The 15,104-nt window shown below is 50.6% G+C and overlaps 1 protein-coding gene across 1 annotated transcript in view; it reads left to right on the top strand.

Annotated features, from left to right (window-relative positions):
• The window catches only part of PTGIS (prostaglandin I2 synthase), a 47,630-nt gene that overhangs the window by 22,528 nt on the left and 9,998 nt on the right, over positions 1 to 15,104 (top strand). Inside the window, exon 7 of the mRNA XM_021714402.1 lies at positions 8,929 to 9,110. Coding sequence (XP_021570077.1) covers positions 8,929 to 9,110 — 182 coding nt within the window. The remainder of the gene's footprint in view (positions 1 to 8,928; positions 9,111 to 15,104) is intronic.

Raw genomic sequence — 15,104 nt, 5'->3', positions numbered from 1 at the left:
ATTTATTGTAGAGATGAGGTCTCGCCAAGTTGCCCAGGCGAACCCACGGGCTCAGGCAATTCACTCACCTCAGCCTCCCAAGGCGCAGGATTACAGGCTGAGCCACTGAGCCTGGCTCATTATTTCTTTTTTTTTGAGTTGGAGTCTCGCTCTGTTGCCCAGACTGGAGTGCAGTGGCCGCTCCCGGCCACCGCAGCCTCGACCTGCTGGGCTCCGGCGACCCTTCCGCCTCAGCCTTCTGAGTAGCCGGAATTACAGGCGCGCACTACCACGCCCGGCTAATTTTTTGATTCATTGTAGAGATGAGGTCTCGCCTGCCCAGGCGGGTCTCAAACCCGCGGGCTCAGGCAATCCACTCACCTCAGCCTCCCAAAGGCGCGGGATTACAGGCTGAGCCACCGAGCCTGGCTCATTATTTCTTAATTGTAGAAGCAATATGTGAAGTTATTCTCCTTGGACTAATAATTTGCTGAGATTTATTAAGCTTTATTCATACTATAGCTAACATTTCTTAGGCCCGTGCTAGGCATCTCTGTGTTAATGCATTGTCTGTGCATAACCCTGCGTGGTGAATCCTCTTATCCTAATTTACAGAGGAGGAAACTGAGGTACTGAGAGGTGAGGTGACTTTTTCAAGGTCAGGTACTCACTACAGTACGTGGCCTCTTAATGGAGCTCCCCTGATTTTTGTAAAAAAAAAAAATCAAATATTATAGAAAAGGGAAATTCTCTTTTGACCACATTCCCTTTAAATCTATCCCAGGTAACCATGGCTGTCAGTTTTGTGTTATCCTTCAAGAACAGTGCTGACCCGTAGATATAGAATGTGGACCACCTATGGAATTTTAAATTTTTTTTTAAAATTGAAGTCTCACTCTGTCACCCAGGCTGGAGTGCAGTGGCACACTTATAGCCACTGCAGCCTCCACCTATTGGGCTCAGGTAATCCTTCTGCCTCAGCCTTCCAAGTAGCTGGAACTACAGGCGCATGCTACTACACCGGGCTTATTTTTTGATTTATCATAGAGATGAGACCTCACTAAGTTGCCAAGGCTGGTTTTAAACCCCTGGATTCAGGCAATCCACTTGCCTCCGCCTCCCAAAGCGCTGGGATTACAGGCTTGAACCATCGCACCCAGTTAAAATTTTCTATTAGATGTATTAAAAGAGAGAAAAACTCAGAGGTAAAAAAATCAATTTTGATTATTTATTTTATTGAAGCCATTATATCTAAAATATTACGAGCATTTCAGCATGGAGACGATATGAAATTACGAATGGGATATTTTACGTTTTGTTTCTCACACAGAGAATCTGGAGTCTGGCGTGGATTTGCCTTCATGGCATTGGGGCCAACCTCATTTGAACTGCTCGAGAGCCCTGTGGCCACCCGCTGGACAAAGCAGCACTGGGCCTTTCTGCATGTGTTAAAATGTAGCACGGGCCCAAGTTATGCTCTAATCCCAAACAGACAGCAAGCTTCTGCTTTCACAGTGAGAAGGGTTTTTTGTTTTGTTTTGTTTTGTCTTTCGGAGTCTTACTCCGTCGCCCAGTTTGGAGTGCAGTAGCAGGCTCTCAGCTACTGCAGCTTCGACCTGCTGGGCTCAGGTGATCCTTCCACCTCGGCCTTCCAAGTACTGGAACCACAGGCCCACACCACCATGCCTGGCTAATTTTTGTATTTATTGTAGAGGCGAGTTCTCACCAAGTTGCCCAAACTGGTTTCAAATCCCGGGGCTCAGGCAGTCCTCTCGCTTTGGCCTCCCACAGTGCTGGGATTACAGGCGTGAGCCACCATGCCTGGCTCCCAGTGAGAATTTTGTCTTTTTTTTTTTTTTTTTGCCAACCTAAATATTGAAATAATTAAAAGTAGAAATGCAATAGTTATGTTTCTCCCGGTCAGTTTGGTTGAGCATCTGTGGTGACACCTTCCCACTGTGCAACTAGCTGTTGAGAGTGTCGGCCTTCTGCGTATAATCACATTCAGGATGGCTAGTTCATACCCCACCTTGAACACCAGAGTCTGGCTTATTGTGCCAGACCCCACTTTCTGGAATCTCTCCTGGTCACCACGTCCTGTCTGGGGTGTAGACTGAACTTCTTAAGTCTAAACTGGATGTGATGTTTCTCTGGACATGTTTTTTTTTTTGAGTTGGAGTCTCACTCTTGTCACCCAGGCTGGAGTGCAGGGGCATGTTCACGGCCACCACAGCCCCGACTTGCTGTGCTTTGGTTATTTTTCCGCCTCAGCCTTCTAAGTAGCTGGAACTACAGATGCACGCCACCATGTCCAGCTAGTTTTTGTGATTTATTGTAGAGACAAGGTCTCACCAAGTTGCCCAGGCTAGTCTCGAACCCCCAGGCTCAGGTAATCCCCTCACCTCAGCCTCCCAAAGTGCTGGGATGACAGGCTGAGTCACCACATCCGACCTGAACATTTTTTTAAATAGGTGGGTGTTGACATATTTTCTTTTATTTAGTTTTAAAAACACATTTCATGTGGTTCAATCATTAAAAATATAGTTTGCAAACCATGTCTCGATAAGGGATTCGTCTCCAAAAGGAGACTCTTACAACTCAATAGTGAAAAAACCAACTGCCCTAACTGTAAAATGGGTAAAAGACCAGGGTAGACATTTTCCCAAAGAAGACAATGGAAATGACCAACAGCGGAATGAAAGTATACTCGGTATCATGAGTCAGCAAGTCAAAACCACAGAGCTCATGCCTGTTAGGATGCTGCTATCAAAAAGTCAAAAGACAGTGTGTGTTATGGAGGGGCCTTGTACCCTGTTGGTGGGCATATAGATGGTACAGCCACCATGGAAGATGGTGTGGAGCTTCCTCAAAAAATTAAAAATAGAACTACTGTATGACCCAGCTATATCCGAAGGAAATGAAATCACTGTTAGGAAGTATCTGCATTTCCGGCTCACTGCAGCACTGTTCACAATAGCCAAGATGTGGAAACAACTTCTGTGTCCATTGATGGATGAAAAAGATGGTGGGCTCGGTGTGGTGGCTCATGCCTCTAATCCCAGCACTTTGGGAGTCCAAGGTGAGAGGAGTTGCTTGAGCCCAGGAATTCGAGTCCAGCCTGGCAACATAGTGAGACCTCGTCTCTACAGAAAACCAAAATATTAGCTGGGTGTGGCAGTGTGCACCTGCGGTCCCAGCTACTAGGGAGGCTGGGGTGGAAGGATCAGTTGAGCCCGGGAAGTTGAGGCTGCGGTGAGCTGTGATCGTGCCACTGTATTCCAGCCTGGGCGATGGAGCGAGACCATGACTCACAAAAGAAAAAAGGAAGATTGTGGTACCGTGGTGCCCCTTGAGGGATACTTTCTAAAGACCCCCAGTGGGTGCCTGCACAGTACTAGACCCTCTGTGTACCATGTGTTTTCCTATACATGCATACCCGTGATAAAGTTTAATTTATGCACTAGACACAGTAAGAGATGGACAGCAATCACTGATAATAAAATGAACAGTTATAGCCAGGCTCAGTGGTTCAGCCTGTCATCCCGCGCCTTTGGGAGGCTGAGGTGAGTGGATGGCCTGAGCCCGCGGGTTTGAGACCCGCTTGGGCAGCGAGACCTCATCTCTACAATAAATAAAAAAATCAGCCGGGCGTGGTAGCGCATACCTGTAATTCCGGCTACTCGGAAGGCTGAGGCGGAAGGATCGCCGGAGCCCAGCAGGTCGAGGCTGCGGCGGTCGGGGGCAGCCACTGCACTCCAGTCTGGGTGACAGAGTGAGACTCCAACTCAAAATAAAATAAAATAAATAAATAAAATGAACAGTTCTGACAATGTACTGTGATAAAAATAAACTCAGGGCTATTGAACACAAGCACTGTGATACCATGACAGTTATCTGATAACCGAGGTGGTGGCTCCTTAGGTGACTACCAGGCAGGTGCTGTCGATAGCATGGGGCCCCTGGACAGAGACCTATCCCAGACAGGACAGTGGGGATGGTGCAAGGTGTCATCCTGCCACTCGGGTTTACGTCTGGAATTTTTCATTTAATATTTTTGGACTGTGGGTACCGGAAACCTTGAAAAGTGACACTGGGGATAAGGCTGGACTGCTCTGTCCATATAGACAAAGGAATATTACCTGGCCATGAAAAAGAAGGGACTCCTGCCATTTGCAGCAACATGGATGAGCTTGGAGGACATTACGCTAAGTGAAATAAACCAGACACAGAATATCGAATACCACACGATTGCCCTTATAGGTGGGAGTCAAAAAATCGAACCCACAGAAACAGAATAGAGGTTGTCAGGGGTTAAGGGATAGGGGAAATGGTGAGCTGTTGGTCAGAGGGGACAAACTTTTAGCTACAAGATGAGTGAGTTCTGGAGAGACCTCATGTGCAGAATGGTAACTGCAGTTAATGACAATGTGTTGCATACTTGAAATTTGCTAAAAGTAGCTCTCAGGTGTTCGCATCACACACGCGTGGGAGGTGATATGTGTGTGTTTTGTTGTTGTTGAGGTCTCACTCTGTCGCCCCGGTTGGAGTGCAGTGGCACACTCGTGGCCACCACAGCCTCGACCTGCGGGGCTCAGGCCATCCTTCTGTCTCAGCCCTCCAAGTAGCTGGAACTACAGGCGCACGCCAATTTTTTGATTAATTGTAGCGACGAGGTCTCCCTATGTTGCCCAGGCTAGTCTCGAACTTGTGGGCTCAGGCAGTCCTCTCGCCTCAGCCTTCCAAAGTGCCGGGACTACAAACGTGAGCCACGGTGCCTGGCTAGGGGGGGGTGAAGTGTTAATTAGCTTGCTCATGGTACCTATTGCACAAAGTATATGTATATCATCACATCATATTGTATAGCTTACATATATACAATTTTTGTTTGTCATGATACCTCCATAATGCTGGGAAAAAAGAGAGAAGTAACAGTGGAAAATCCCCTTCCTGTTCTCGTCATGTCCCCTTGTACCCAGTTCCCACGCCTCATAACTGATTAGTTGTGTTAGTTTCACGTGGATTACTCTAGAATTCCCTTTATACAAATGCAAGGGAATGTGATTATCTTCTTATTTTTCTCTTTGTTTCACAAATGCAAGCCAGACAACGCTGTTAGCGGCACTCTGCTTTTTCCTAGCCATATAAAATAGCCGTAGATAATGCTTGTGTAAGGCTTACCATGTGTCCTGCACTGTCCTAAGTGCCGGACAGATGGTAACTGATCAAACCACTGCTATATTTTTATACCCTTTTTTGGGCCAGATTCTTTATTATACAACACGATCCTTGACTCGTTCGCCAGATGACCTTCACAGACCTTCCTTTTGAAAAAAACTGTGGTGAAATAAAAATCAGACAAAATGTACTGTTTTAACCATTTTAATTGTACAATTCAGTGGCAGTAAATACGTTTACAGTGGGTTGTCTATTTCCAGACATTTTTCATCATCCCAAACAAGAGCCTTGTGGTCATTAAATAACAATAACGCCCCATCTGCTCCTCCCCTGCCCCTGGGAACCTCTGTCTTTTGCTCTCTGTGAATTGCCTGTTCTAGGGACCTCATATAAGTGGAATCATAACATCGGTCTTTTTGTGTTGGCTTTATTTCACCTTGCTGTGTGTGCAAGGTTCACCCATGCTGTAGCACATGTCAGAACTTCGTTTCTTGTGAAGGCTGGATTGGAATCCATCGTGAGTGTGTACTGTGTTTTGTTTATCCGGTCATCTGTCAGTGGACATGCGTTGCTTCCACCTTCTGGCTACTGTGAATTGTGCTGCTGTGAACGCTGGTGTACAGGGATATGCCTGAGTCTCTGCTTCCAGTTCTTTGGGGTATATACCTAGAAATAAAATGACTGGATCATACGGTGATTCTACGTTTAACTTTTTTTTTTGAGTCGGAGTCTCACAGTCACCTGGGCTGGAGTGCAGTGGCACGCTCACGGCCACCGCAGCCTCGATCTGCTGGGCTCAGGCGATCCTTCTGGCTCAGACTTCTGAGTAGTTGGGACTACAGGTGCACGCCACCATGTCTGGCTGATTTTTTGATTTATTATAGAGACAAGATCTCGACAGATTGTCCGGACTGGTCTCAAACTCCTGGGCTCAGGCAATCCTCTCACTTATGCTTCCCAAAGTGCTGGGATTACAGGTGTGAGCCACCATACCTAGCTTATGCATAACTTTTTGAGGAACTGCTAAACTCTTTTCCATAGCAACTGTAGCATTTTACATTCCCAGCAGCAATGCACGAGGGTTCCAGTTTCTCCACAACGCTTGTTTTCTGTTTGTTTGTTTGTTTGTTTGTTTAGAGACAGGGTCTCACTCTGTTGCCAAGACTGGAGTGTCCTGGCACTGTCATAGCTCAGTGCAGCCTCAAATTCTCTTGGACTCAAGTGATCCTCCCACCTCAGCCTCTCAAGTAACGGGCTACAGGTGCACACCACCACACTTAATTAAAAAATTCTTTTTGTAGAGATGGGGTTACTCTCACTATGTTGCCTGAGCTGGTCTCAAACACCTGGCTTCAAGCAATCCTCCTGCCTTGGCCTCCCAAAGTGCTGGGATTACAGACATGAGTCACCATACCTGGTGATTTTCTGTTTTGTTTTGTTTTTTAATGGTGGCCGTCCTGATGGATTTGAAGTGGGATCTCATTGTGGTTTTGATTTGTATCTCCCTAATGACCATGTGTATATCTCCTTTGGAGAAATATCTATCCAAGTCCTTTGCCCATTTTTTAATTGGGCTGTTTGCTTGTTGAATTGCCAGAGTTCTTTATATATTGTGAATACTAGGCCTTTATCAGATATCTGATCTGTAAATCTTTTCTCCCATTCTGTCGCTTGTCTTTCCATACTGCATGGTTCTTCTGCTTAATTGTTTACTTATTGCACAAATATTGAGGCCTCCCTTGTACTTAGGGCCACCCTAGGTCCAGGGGAACGTGGTGAATGGCCCTGCATTGCTTTTTAAAGTCGTCCTTAAAAACTGTGTTTACAGGGGTGTTCAAGATGATAGTTGTATGGTCAGACCGCAGAGAATGTCAGTCATTTCTAAGTCGGTGTTGCATTCCTTTGCTCCCTTTTTGAGCCATCCTGTTAGAGGACACCAGAACTAGCATCTGCTGAGGTGGTTCCCTCGCTTTCTATACCATGCAGTCCACATTTCAAACCTCCGGATGCCCACGTCCCACCCCCGTGATTCTGACACGATCCGTCTGGGGTGGGCCCTGGGCAGCCACAGATGCAGGGGCTCCTGGGTGATTGTCTGGGAAGCCGGAAACACTGGAAGACAATGTCTTCTCCAGATGAACATCTGAGCTCATGGCTTTAAATGGAAATGAACGTCACTTGAAACGGAGCCTAAAAGTTGAAGAGAAACACCGAGCATATCGTTTGAAAAGGCAGCCCCGTACTTTAAAAAACAGCCTACATTCTCCACCCCTTCAAACGCCCTGTGATGTGCAGCCAGGGTTGGAACCGCTGGTGGGCGTCTTCCTGGAACACGGCTTTGTGGTTCAAAAGCGTCCGGGAGAGGCTTTCTAGGACAGTGCTTTGAAACCCCAGAGCAATGCAAGGCAACTCCCACTCTTCCAGGGGTGATTTTGGAGAAAGCCAGCTCTTGTATGTGCATGTCTCTATGCCATACAGCAGGGCCTGGGAGCCTGGAAACGACAGAGGAGGGGCGTCGGTCTCCAGTATCCGGCTTCGTCCCCTGAACAGTCTGCTCTTGGGGCCGTGTGTGTCTGTTCAGAAACAATCTCCCCATTCACGTTCACTGTGTGGCTTTCCAGCACATAAACACACTGTTGTTTATTTAATGGCTATCGCAGACTAGAGAGCTGTGGGCCAGAGTTGGCCTTCAGAGATGCTTTTGTGGTCTGCACAGGGATGAAGCACTTCTTACTTAGATGCTAACGTTAAGAAGCATCAGAAGAGCCGGGTGCAGTGGCTCACACCTGTGGTCCCAGCACTTTGGGAGGCAGAGGCGAAAGGATTGCCTGAGCCTAGGGGTTCAAGACCAGCCCGGGCAACTTGGGAGACCTCGTCTTTATAGTAAATCAAAAAATTAGCCAGGCATGGGGGTGCATGCCTGTAGTTCCAGCTACTTGGAAGGCTAAGGTAGAAGGATCACCTGGGCCCTGCAGGTCGAGGCTGTGGTGGCCGTGAGCGCGCCAGTGCACTCCAGCCTGGGTGACAGAGTGAGACTCCACCTCAAAACAAGCAGCAGCAGCAGCATCAGAAAACTTCACACAGACATCGAGTTTCTTGGCTGCCATTGAAAACAGGCCATCCTGACTGTGCTGGGCAGTTTCTAGGTTATGCTAAGGGGCTGGCGGGTGGGGTGGGTGGGGCACCTTGCCCTTGGGCTCACCATGGCCTCTTCCTGGCCCCCTTCTCTCATTTACTTTCCCAGGAGCTGGTTGAGACCCAGGCCAGTCTGCCCCCCGGGCAGTGCGTCCGGTTGTTTCTGACATCTCCCTGTGATTGGTGCTGTGTGGTTCTGAGTCTGCTCACACCCATCTTGCGCATGTGGGCTGACCTCGCTTTGTGATCAGCTCACCGGTCCCTGGGGAGTGAGGAAGCTGCTCATGGTGTTTAATGTCCCTTCCCTTGCTGTGTAGGGAAACGCATTCCTTGAATGCGTGTTCAAGGAGCCCCCGTTATGGGCCAGGTGCTGGGGACCTAGAGGTGAATGAGACACAGAGCTCCCGCCTGCAGGGGACAGGGAGCTTCTTTCTGCTGGGGGTGGGGTGGATAATAAGCACCTCAAGGGCCTCTGGGGGGCGGCCCCTGGGGCCTCTTTGCCACAGAAACTTCCCACCCCCACGGAGTGACACTCAGAAGACCCATGGCCTCATAGGAGGTCAGGGCAGGGTGACCCCTGAGTGGGTAGGGGTCTGGGGGTGGATCTGTAACTCCAGTCTCTGTGCTCTGTCCCTGCAGGAGATAAGGACCGCGCGAGCAGCGTCAAAGGTCGCCTGTGGAAGCTGCTGTCCCCGGCTAGGCTGGCTACCCGGGCCCAACGGAGCCAATGGCTGGAAACGTACCTTGAGCACCTGGAGGAGATGGGTGTCTCGGAGGAGATGCAGGCGCGGGCCCTGGTGCTACAGCTCTGGGCCACGCAGGTGGGCATGGGCGTGCAGGCAGGTGCATGCAGGTGTGGCTGTGCGTGTGGATGCACGTGCATGTGTGTGTGTGCTGTCAGGCACACGTGTGAGTGTGTGTGCTGGTGTGTGCGCATGGGAGCATGCATATGTGTGGGCGCGTGCAGCTATGCATGTGCCTGACATATGCATTTGTGAGTGTAGTGTGTGCTGGTGGAGGCGGAGGTATGTGCACCATACCCAGTTCTCTACCCCAGTTCACTGACTTTTGTTATTTTTTTCTTTGAGTCGGAGGCTCACTCTGTCGCCCAGGCTGGAGTACAGTGGCAAGCTCATGGCCACGACAGCCTCAACCTCCTGGGCTCAGGCAATCCTTCTGATTCAGCCTCCTAAGTAGCTGGAACTTCAGGTGTGTGCCACCAGGCCCAGCTAATTTTTTTATTTTGTAGAGACAAGGTCTTGCCATGTTGCCCAGGCTGGTCTCGAACTCCTGGTCTTAGGCAATCGTCTCATCTGGCCTCCCAAAGTGTTGGGGTTACAGGCAGGAGCCACCACGCTTGGTCTTTCCTGGCTTATTTTCCTGTCAAACAGCATCATGAACAGGATCATTTGCTCAGTATTCCTTTTTTTTTTTTTTTTAATTTAGAAAAATGTCAGACTTATAGAAAAGTTTCTTAACTAGTGTAACAAGCTCCTATATACATTTCATTTTGATTCTCTAATTTTAAATATTTTACCACATTTGCACACACTCTCCCTCTCTCTCCCTTTCTCTCTCTCTCTCTCTTTCTCTCTGTCTCCCCCCCCACACTGGGATTATTTCATTGAAATTATTTGTGAGTAAATGGCAGATACTGTGTCTCTGCACCTTGATTGCTTGGATGCATCTCCTAGGAGCAAGAACATGACCAAGTGCAATAGCCAAGCTTAGGATGGTTAGTCCAGATGCATGAGCCTTGTCTAACAAACAGTCCAGAGCCCTGTTTGCCAGTTGTCCCAGGAATGTCCCTTTTGGCTCATCTGGGTCCAGCCTGTCATCTGAGACCGCAGGTTGCATTTAGTCATTCTACCTCTTTCGTTTTCTTTAATCTGATCCGGTTTTTATGCCTTTTCCTGTTTTTCATGACCTTAAGAGTTTTTGAAGTATGCAGATCGGTTATTTTGAAGAATCATTTAAGACAGCAGTCCCCAGCCTTTTTGACATCAGGGACCAGTTTTGTGGATGGTGGTTTTTCCGTGAACCCTGGTTAGGGGGTTGGGGTGGATGGCTTGGGCATGATTCATTTCTTGTGTACTTTATTTCTATTATTATTACATCATAATATACAATGGAAGTGGAAAATAAAATAGTGGACGGGCCACACATGGGCTGAAATAAGTGTTCTGACTTAAAGCCTGTCACCCGATGCAGCTGTACAGTTGAAGGACTCACTTGCCACTCACGGGGTTTTGACATGAGTCTGCAGGCGGTTGGTTTATCCATGGTCTCTGTGCGGTCAGGCCTCACTAGTCACGTTAATCGGTATTTGCAGCTGCTCTCCAGTGCTAGCGTCACCGCCTCAGCAACCCCCCCCAGGTCATCAGGCATTAGATTCTCATAAGGAGCGTGCAGCCTGGATCCCTTGCAGGCTCAGGTCACAGGAGGGTCTGCACTCCTGTGAGAATCTAATGCCATGGTTGACGTGACAGGAGGCGGAGCTCAGGCGGTAATGCAAGCGATGGGGAGCAGCGGCAAGCACAGATGAAGCTTCGCTCGGTGGCCCGCCGCTCACCTACTGTGCAGCCTGGTTCCAAAACAGGCCACAGACCAGTACTGGTTGGGGACTCCTGGTTTAACAGTTCATGGAGCACTTACAATAGGCCTCAAAGGCCCGGCTTTGTGTTCCTTACCTATTAGTGGGGGTGGGGGCGGGGGCTAGTCAAGGAAACATATCCCAGATGGTTTTAGAAGCTGATATGAAACAGGCTGTGACTAGAGAGCCTGTGGGTAGGAGTGGGGAGGCCCCTCTGAGGAGATGTTTGAGCCGAGTGTGAACCTTGAGTGACGAGAAAGCTAGATCCAAGCACTTGGAGGAGATGTGAGGATGGGGTCTTCCAAACAGGGGAGCCAGCAAGTGCAAAGGCCCTGGGGTTGGATCATGTCAGGAGTTGGGGCAACAGCAAGGAGTTGTGTATGGCTGCAGCAGAGTGAGGACGGGGTGTGGGGCTGAGGGAGCAGATCACGGAGGGCCCTGAAGGTCCCATAAGTCCAGGCTTGGGATTTTTCCTTGGGTGAGGAGGGCTCCCTATGAGAGTTCTTTTTTTTTTTTTCCCCCAATCAGGATCTCACTCTGTCACCCAGGCTGGAGTACAGTGGCACAATCACAGCTCACCACAGCCTCCATGCCCTGGGCTCAAGCAATCCTTTCACCTCAGCTTCCCAAGTCGCTTGGACTACAGGTGCACACCACCATGCCTGGCTACTTAAAAAAAAATTTTTTTTAGAGACAAGATCTTGCTGTGTTGCCCAGTCTATTCTCAAACTCCTGGACTCAAGTGATCCTCCCTCCGTGGCCTTCCAAAGTGCTGGAATGACAGGCATGAGCCACCACCCCTGGCCCCTATGAGAGTTCTGAGCAGAGGAGGGACAGGATCTTGGGAACAAGGGCAAAATCGGGCCCGAAGGAGGAGACAGTCATGGCAGGATCGGGCGGTGGCCATGGAGGGGACGAGGAAGTGGATAGATGTTGGAAACTTCAGGGAGACAGAGCCACTGGCTTTTGCAGTGCACTGGATATTGGAGAGAGAAGGGCAGCCTTGGATGCTGGGGGTCTCCAGGCCTGGTTCCTGACCCACCCCCACCCCTGACCCCACCCCTGACCCCTGACCCCCCTTTCTCTTGGCCTCATCTCGGCAGTGACAGTTGCACAGGCAGACGTTCCTGGGTGGTTCCTCTCCCACTGGCTTGCCGCTTGCTTTTCATTTCGTCTCAGAGCCATTATCTGTCCCTGCGGGCAGAGGCTGGCACGGTCAGGGCTGGGTTTACTCGGCAATTGTCCTCGTTCGTGCCTAATGACATATTTATAGGCAGAGATGACTTGGAGCGCCATGCTGTCCCCAGAACCCCTGCGGAAATGGCCTCTGTCAGCAGAACTGGATGCTGGCCGGGGGGCTTGGGTGGCAGAAAGTCGAGGGAACAGCCTTGGGCGGGGCCAGAACCAACCGGGCAGGAGCTGGGGACAGGACATCCTCTGAGGCTAATCGCTGGCAGCATCCAGAACTCAGGCAGGTGGGGAAGCCCGTCGGGGAGAGCAGAGCCAGGCGGCTGCTGTGTCACCCAGGGCTCCAGCCACAGGCTCTGCAATGTCCCTGTCTGGATCTGAGTCTTGATTTTGCGGCTTTCTGGCAAGTCAGTCACTGCTTAATCCCTCAGCACCTCAGTTTACTCATCTGTGAAATGGAGCTGGAAGCACCTTCTTCAAGGCATAGTCGTGAGGGTGGAAGAAAGTGACGTGCGTACAATTCTGTGATGGTGCCTGGCAGGGAAGTGCTCAATAGACATCTTCACTATGTATTTATGGGGGCCTGCTCAGTGCCAGGCTCCCTTCTAGAAGATGAAGACAGTGCAGTGAGCAGAACTGATAAAAAGTCCCTGCCTGTGGGCTGGGAGGCTGAGGCAAAGGATTGCCTGAGCTCAGGAGTTCAAGATCAGCCTGGGCAACACAGTGAGACTTTGTCTCTAGAAAAATCAAAAGTTAACTTGGCGTGGTGGTGCACGCCTGTAGTCCCAGCGACTTGGGAGACTGATATGGAAGGATCCCCTGAGCACTGGAGTTTGTGGCTGCAGTGAGCTGTGATCGTGTCACTGTATTTCAGTCTGGGCAATGGAGTGAGACCCTGACTCAAAAAAAAAGGCCCTGTTTTAGGAAGCTGCCGTCCTGGTGGGAGAAGACTGACAGTCAATAACAAGTAAGCATCGGAATGTATTGGAGGTCATAGGTTCTACAGAGATCAGACATAGCGGAGTAAGGGACTAGTGGGAGGAGGGGCTGCTTTAAAGCAGATGGCCCAGGAAGACCTCACTGAGAGGCGACGTCTGAGCAGAGACTCCAGGATGTGAGGAAGTGAGCCATGAGGATGTGGAGAATGGGGGCTTTCAGGCCAGGCAGCACGTGCAAAGGCCCTGAGGTGGGGATGCTGGTGATGTGGCAGGGAGGTGGCAGCACCAAGGCCACACAGGGCCCTGCAGGCCTGTAGGCTCTAGGCAGGGCTTTGGTTTGAGTGAGATGGGTGCCCGCTGAGGGAAAACGTGGCCTGCCTTGCACCTTAGAGGAATCACTCCGGCTCCAGTGGTGACAGCAGACGGTAGTGGGGGCAAGTGGAAGCAGGGAGGGCAGGGAGGAGGCCGCTGCCATGGGGGGAAGATGAGGAGTGGCCAGAGAGGTGGAGGAGAGCCAAGAGGGAACACTGCCCCAAAGGGAAGGGGCATCACCTGAGGGTGGGAGGACCACCTGAGGGTGGGAGGACCACCCGAGGGTGGGAGCATCACCCCGAGGCCAGGTGTAGAAAGCTTCCTGAAAGGCTGGGGGTGGTAAGCTGTGTCAGATGCTACAGGGAGGCTGAGAAACGGGAGTGATGATTGCTACTGTCAGAGCAGAGATGATGAGTCAGGAAAAATAATCTCGAAAGCTATTGAGTGCTCAGCACGGGCCAAGCATCTCGAGCACTTTGCCCACGTCAGCACACAGGCTCCTCACCGAAGCTCCAATCCACAACACTGAGCCTGGAGTCCAGACTGATGGCAGGGGCAGTGGGAGGGCCCCAGGGGCTGAGCCCTGAGGCCCGGCCCGGGAAAGAGGCCCGCTCTGAGGGGAGGCTGGGTGGGTGGGGATAAGGGGACAGAGAGAGCTTCAAGAGATGGGCCCCTGAAGGTCCATCACGGGACAGGCTGCCCTGAACCCGCCGGCCCTGAGCTCAAACCGAGACCCCGACCGTCACGGTCCTCCACCCGCGCAGCCCCAGGCATCACATCTTCCCCTTCTCTTCCTTTCCAGCCCCAGCACAGTCTCAGCAGCTGACCCTCAAGGCCCAGGTGCTCCGGCGGTCCTAAGGGGCGGGAAGGGGGCTGTGGGAGCTGCTGGGATCTGAGATTGTGGCCATGGAGAAGAATCCCTGAGGCGCTGTGGCGGCTGGCGGGGGTGAAAAGCAGAGCGCAGGGTTCAGAGTCAGACAGGCTTGGATGGACTCACGGCTCTGCCGCCGACTGGTTGTGCGACCTTGAATGAGTCACTTTGCTTCCTGGACTCCCGTTTGATCATCTGTAAAGAGGTCTGGTCCCCCCCCCACCCCAAGTAGTTTTATTTGTTTGTTTGTCTCACTCTGGAGGCTGGAGTGCAGTGGCACGGTTACTGCTCACCACAGCCTCGACCTCCTGGGCTCAGGCAATCCTTCCGCCTCAGTCTCCTGAGTAACTGGGATGAGAGGCACACACCACCATGCCCCACTTACTTTAAAATTTTTTTTCATAAAGACGAGTTCTCACTGTGTTTCCCAGGCTGGTCTCCAAAACCTGGGCTCAAGCGATCCTCCTGCCTCAGCCTCCCAAAGTGCTGGGACTAGAGGTGTGAGTCACCGCACCCGGCCTCTTTGAAGTCATTTTGGATTACAGAAGGATTACACAGACAGCATGGGGAGTTCCTATGTGCCCTCGGCCCAGCTATCCCTACTTAACATAATAACCACAGTTGGTTTATCAGGACTAAGGAATGAGCCTTGGTGCAGGACTCCGAGCTCAAGTTCACACTTGACTGCGATTTCCCGTTTCTCCAGTGGTATGTTTTCTTTTCCAGCATCCAGCCCAGGACACCATGACACACTTAAGGTTTTTGTTTGTTTTAAATGCGCCCAGGCTGGAGTGCAGCAGCACGCTCACAGCCACCGCAGCCTCAATCTGCTGGGCTCAGGTGATCCTTCCGCCTCAGCCTTCCAAGTAGCTACAGGTGCACCACCACGCCCAGATAATTTTTTTATTTTTTT

This window comes from Carlito syrichta, unplaced genomic scaffold, assembly GCF_000164805.1.
Source record: "Carlito syrichta isolate Samal-C Ts95f unplaced genomic scaffold, Tarsius_syrichta-2.0.1 Scaffold305642, whole genome shotgun sequence".
NCBI lineage: Eukaryota > Metazoa > Chordata > Mammalia > Primates > Tarsiidae > Carlito > Carlito syrichta.
Note: the sequence above shows the minus strand (reverse complement) of the source record. Positions and strands in the feature narration are given on the sequence as shown.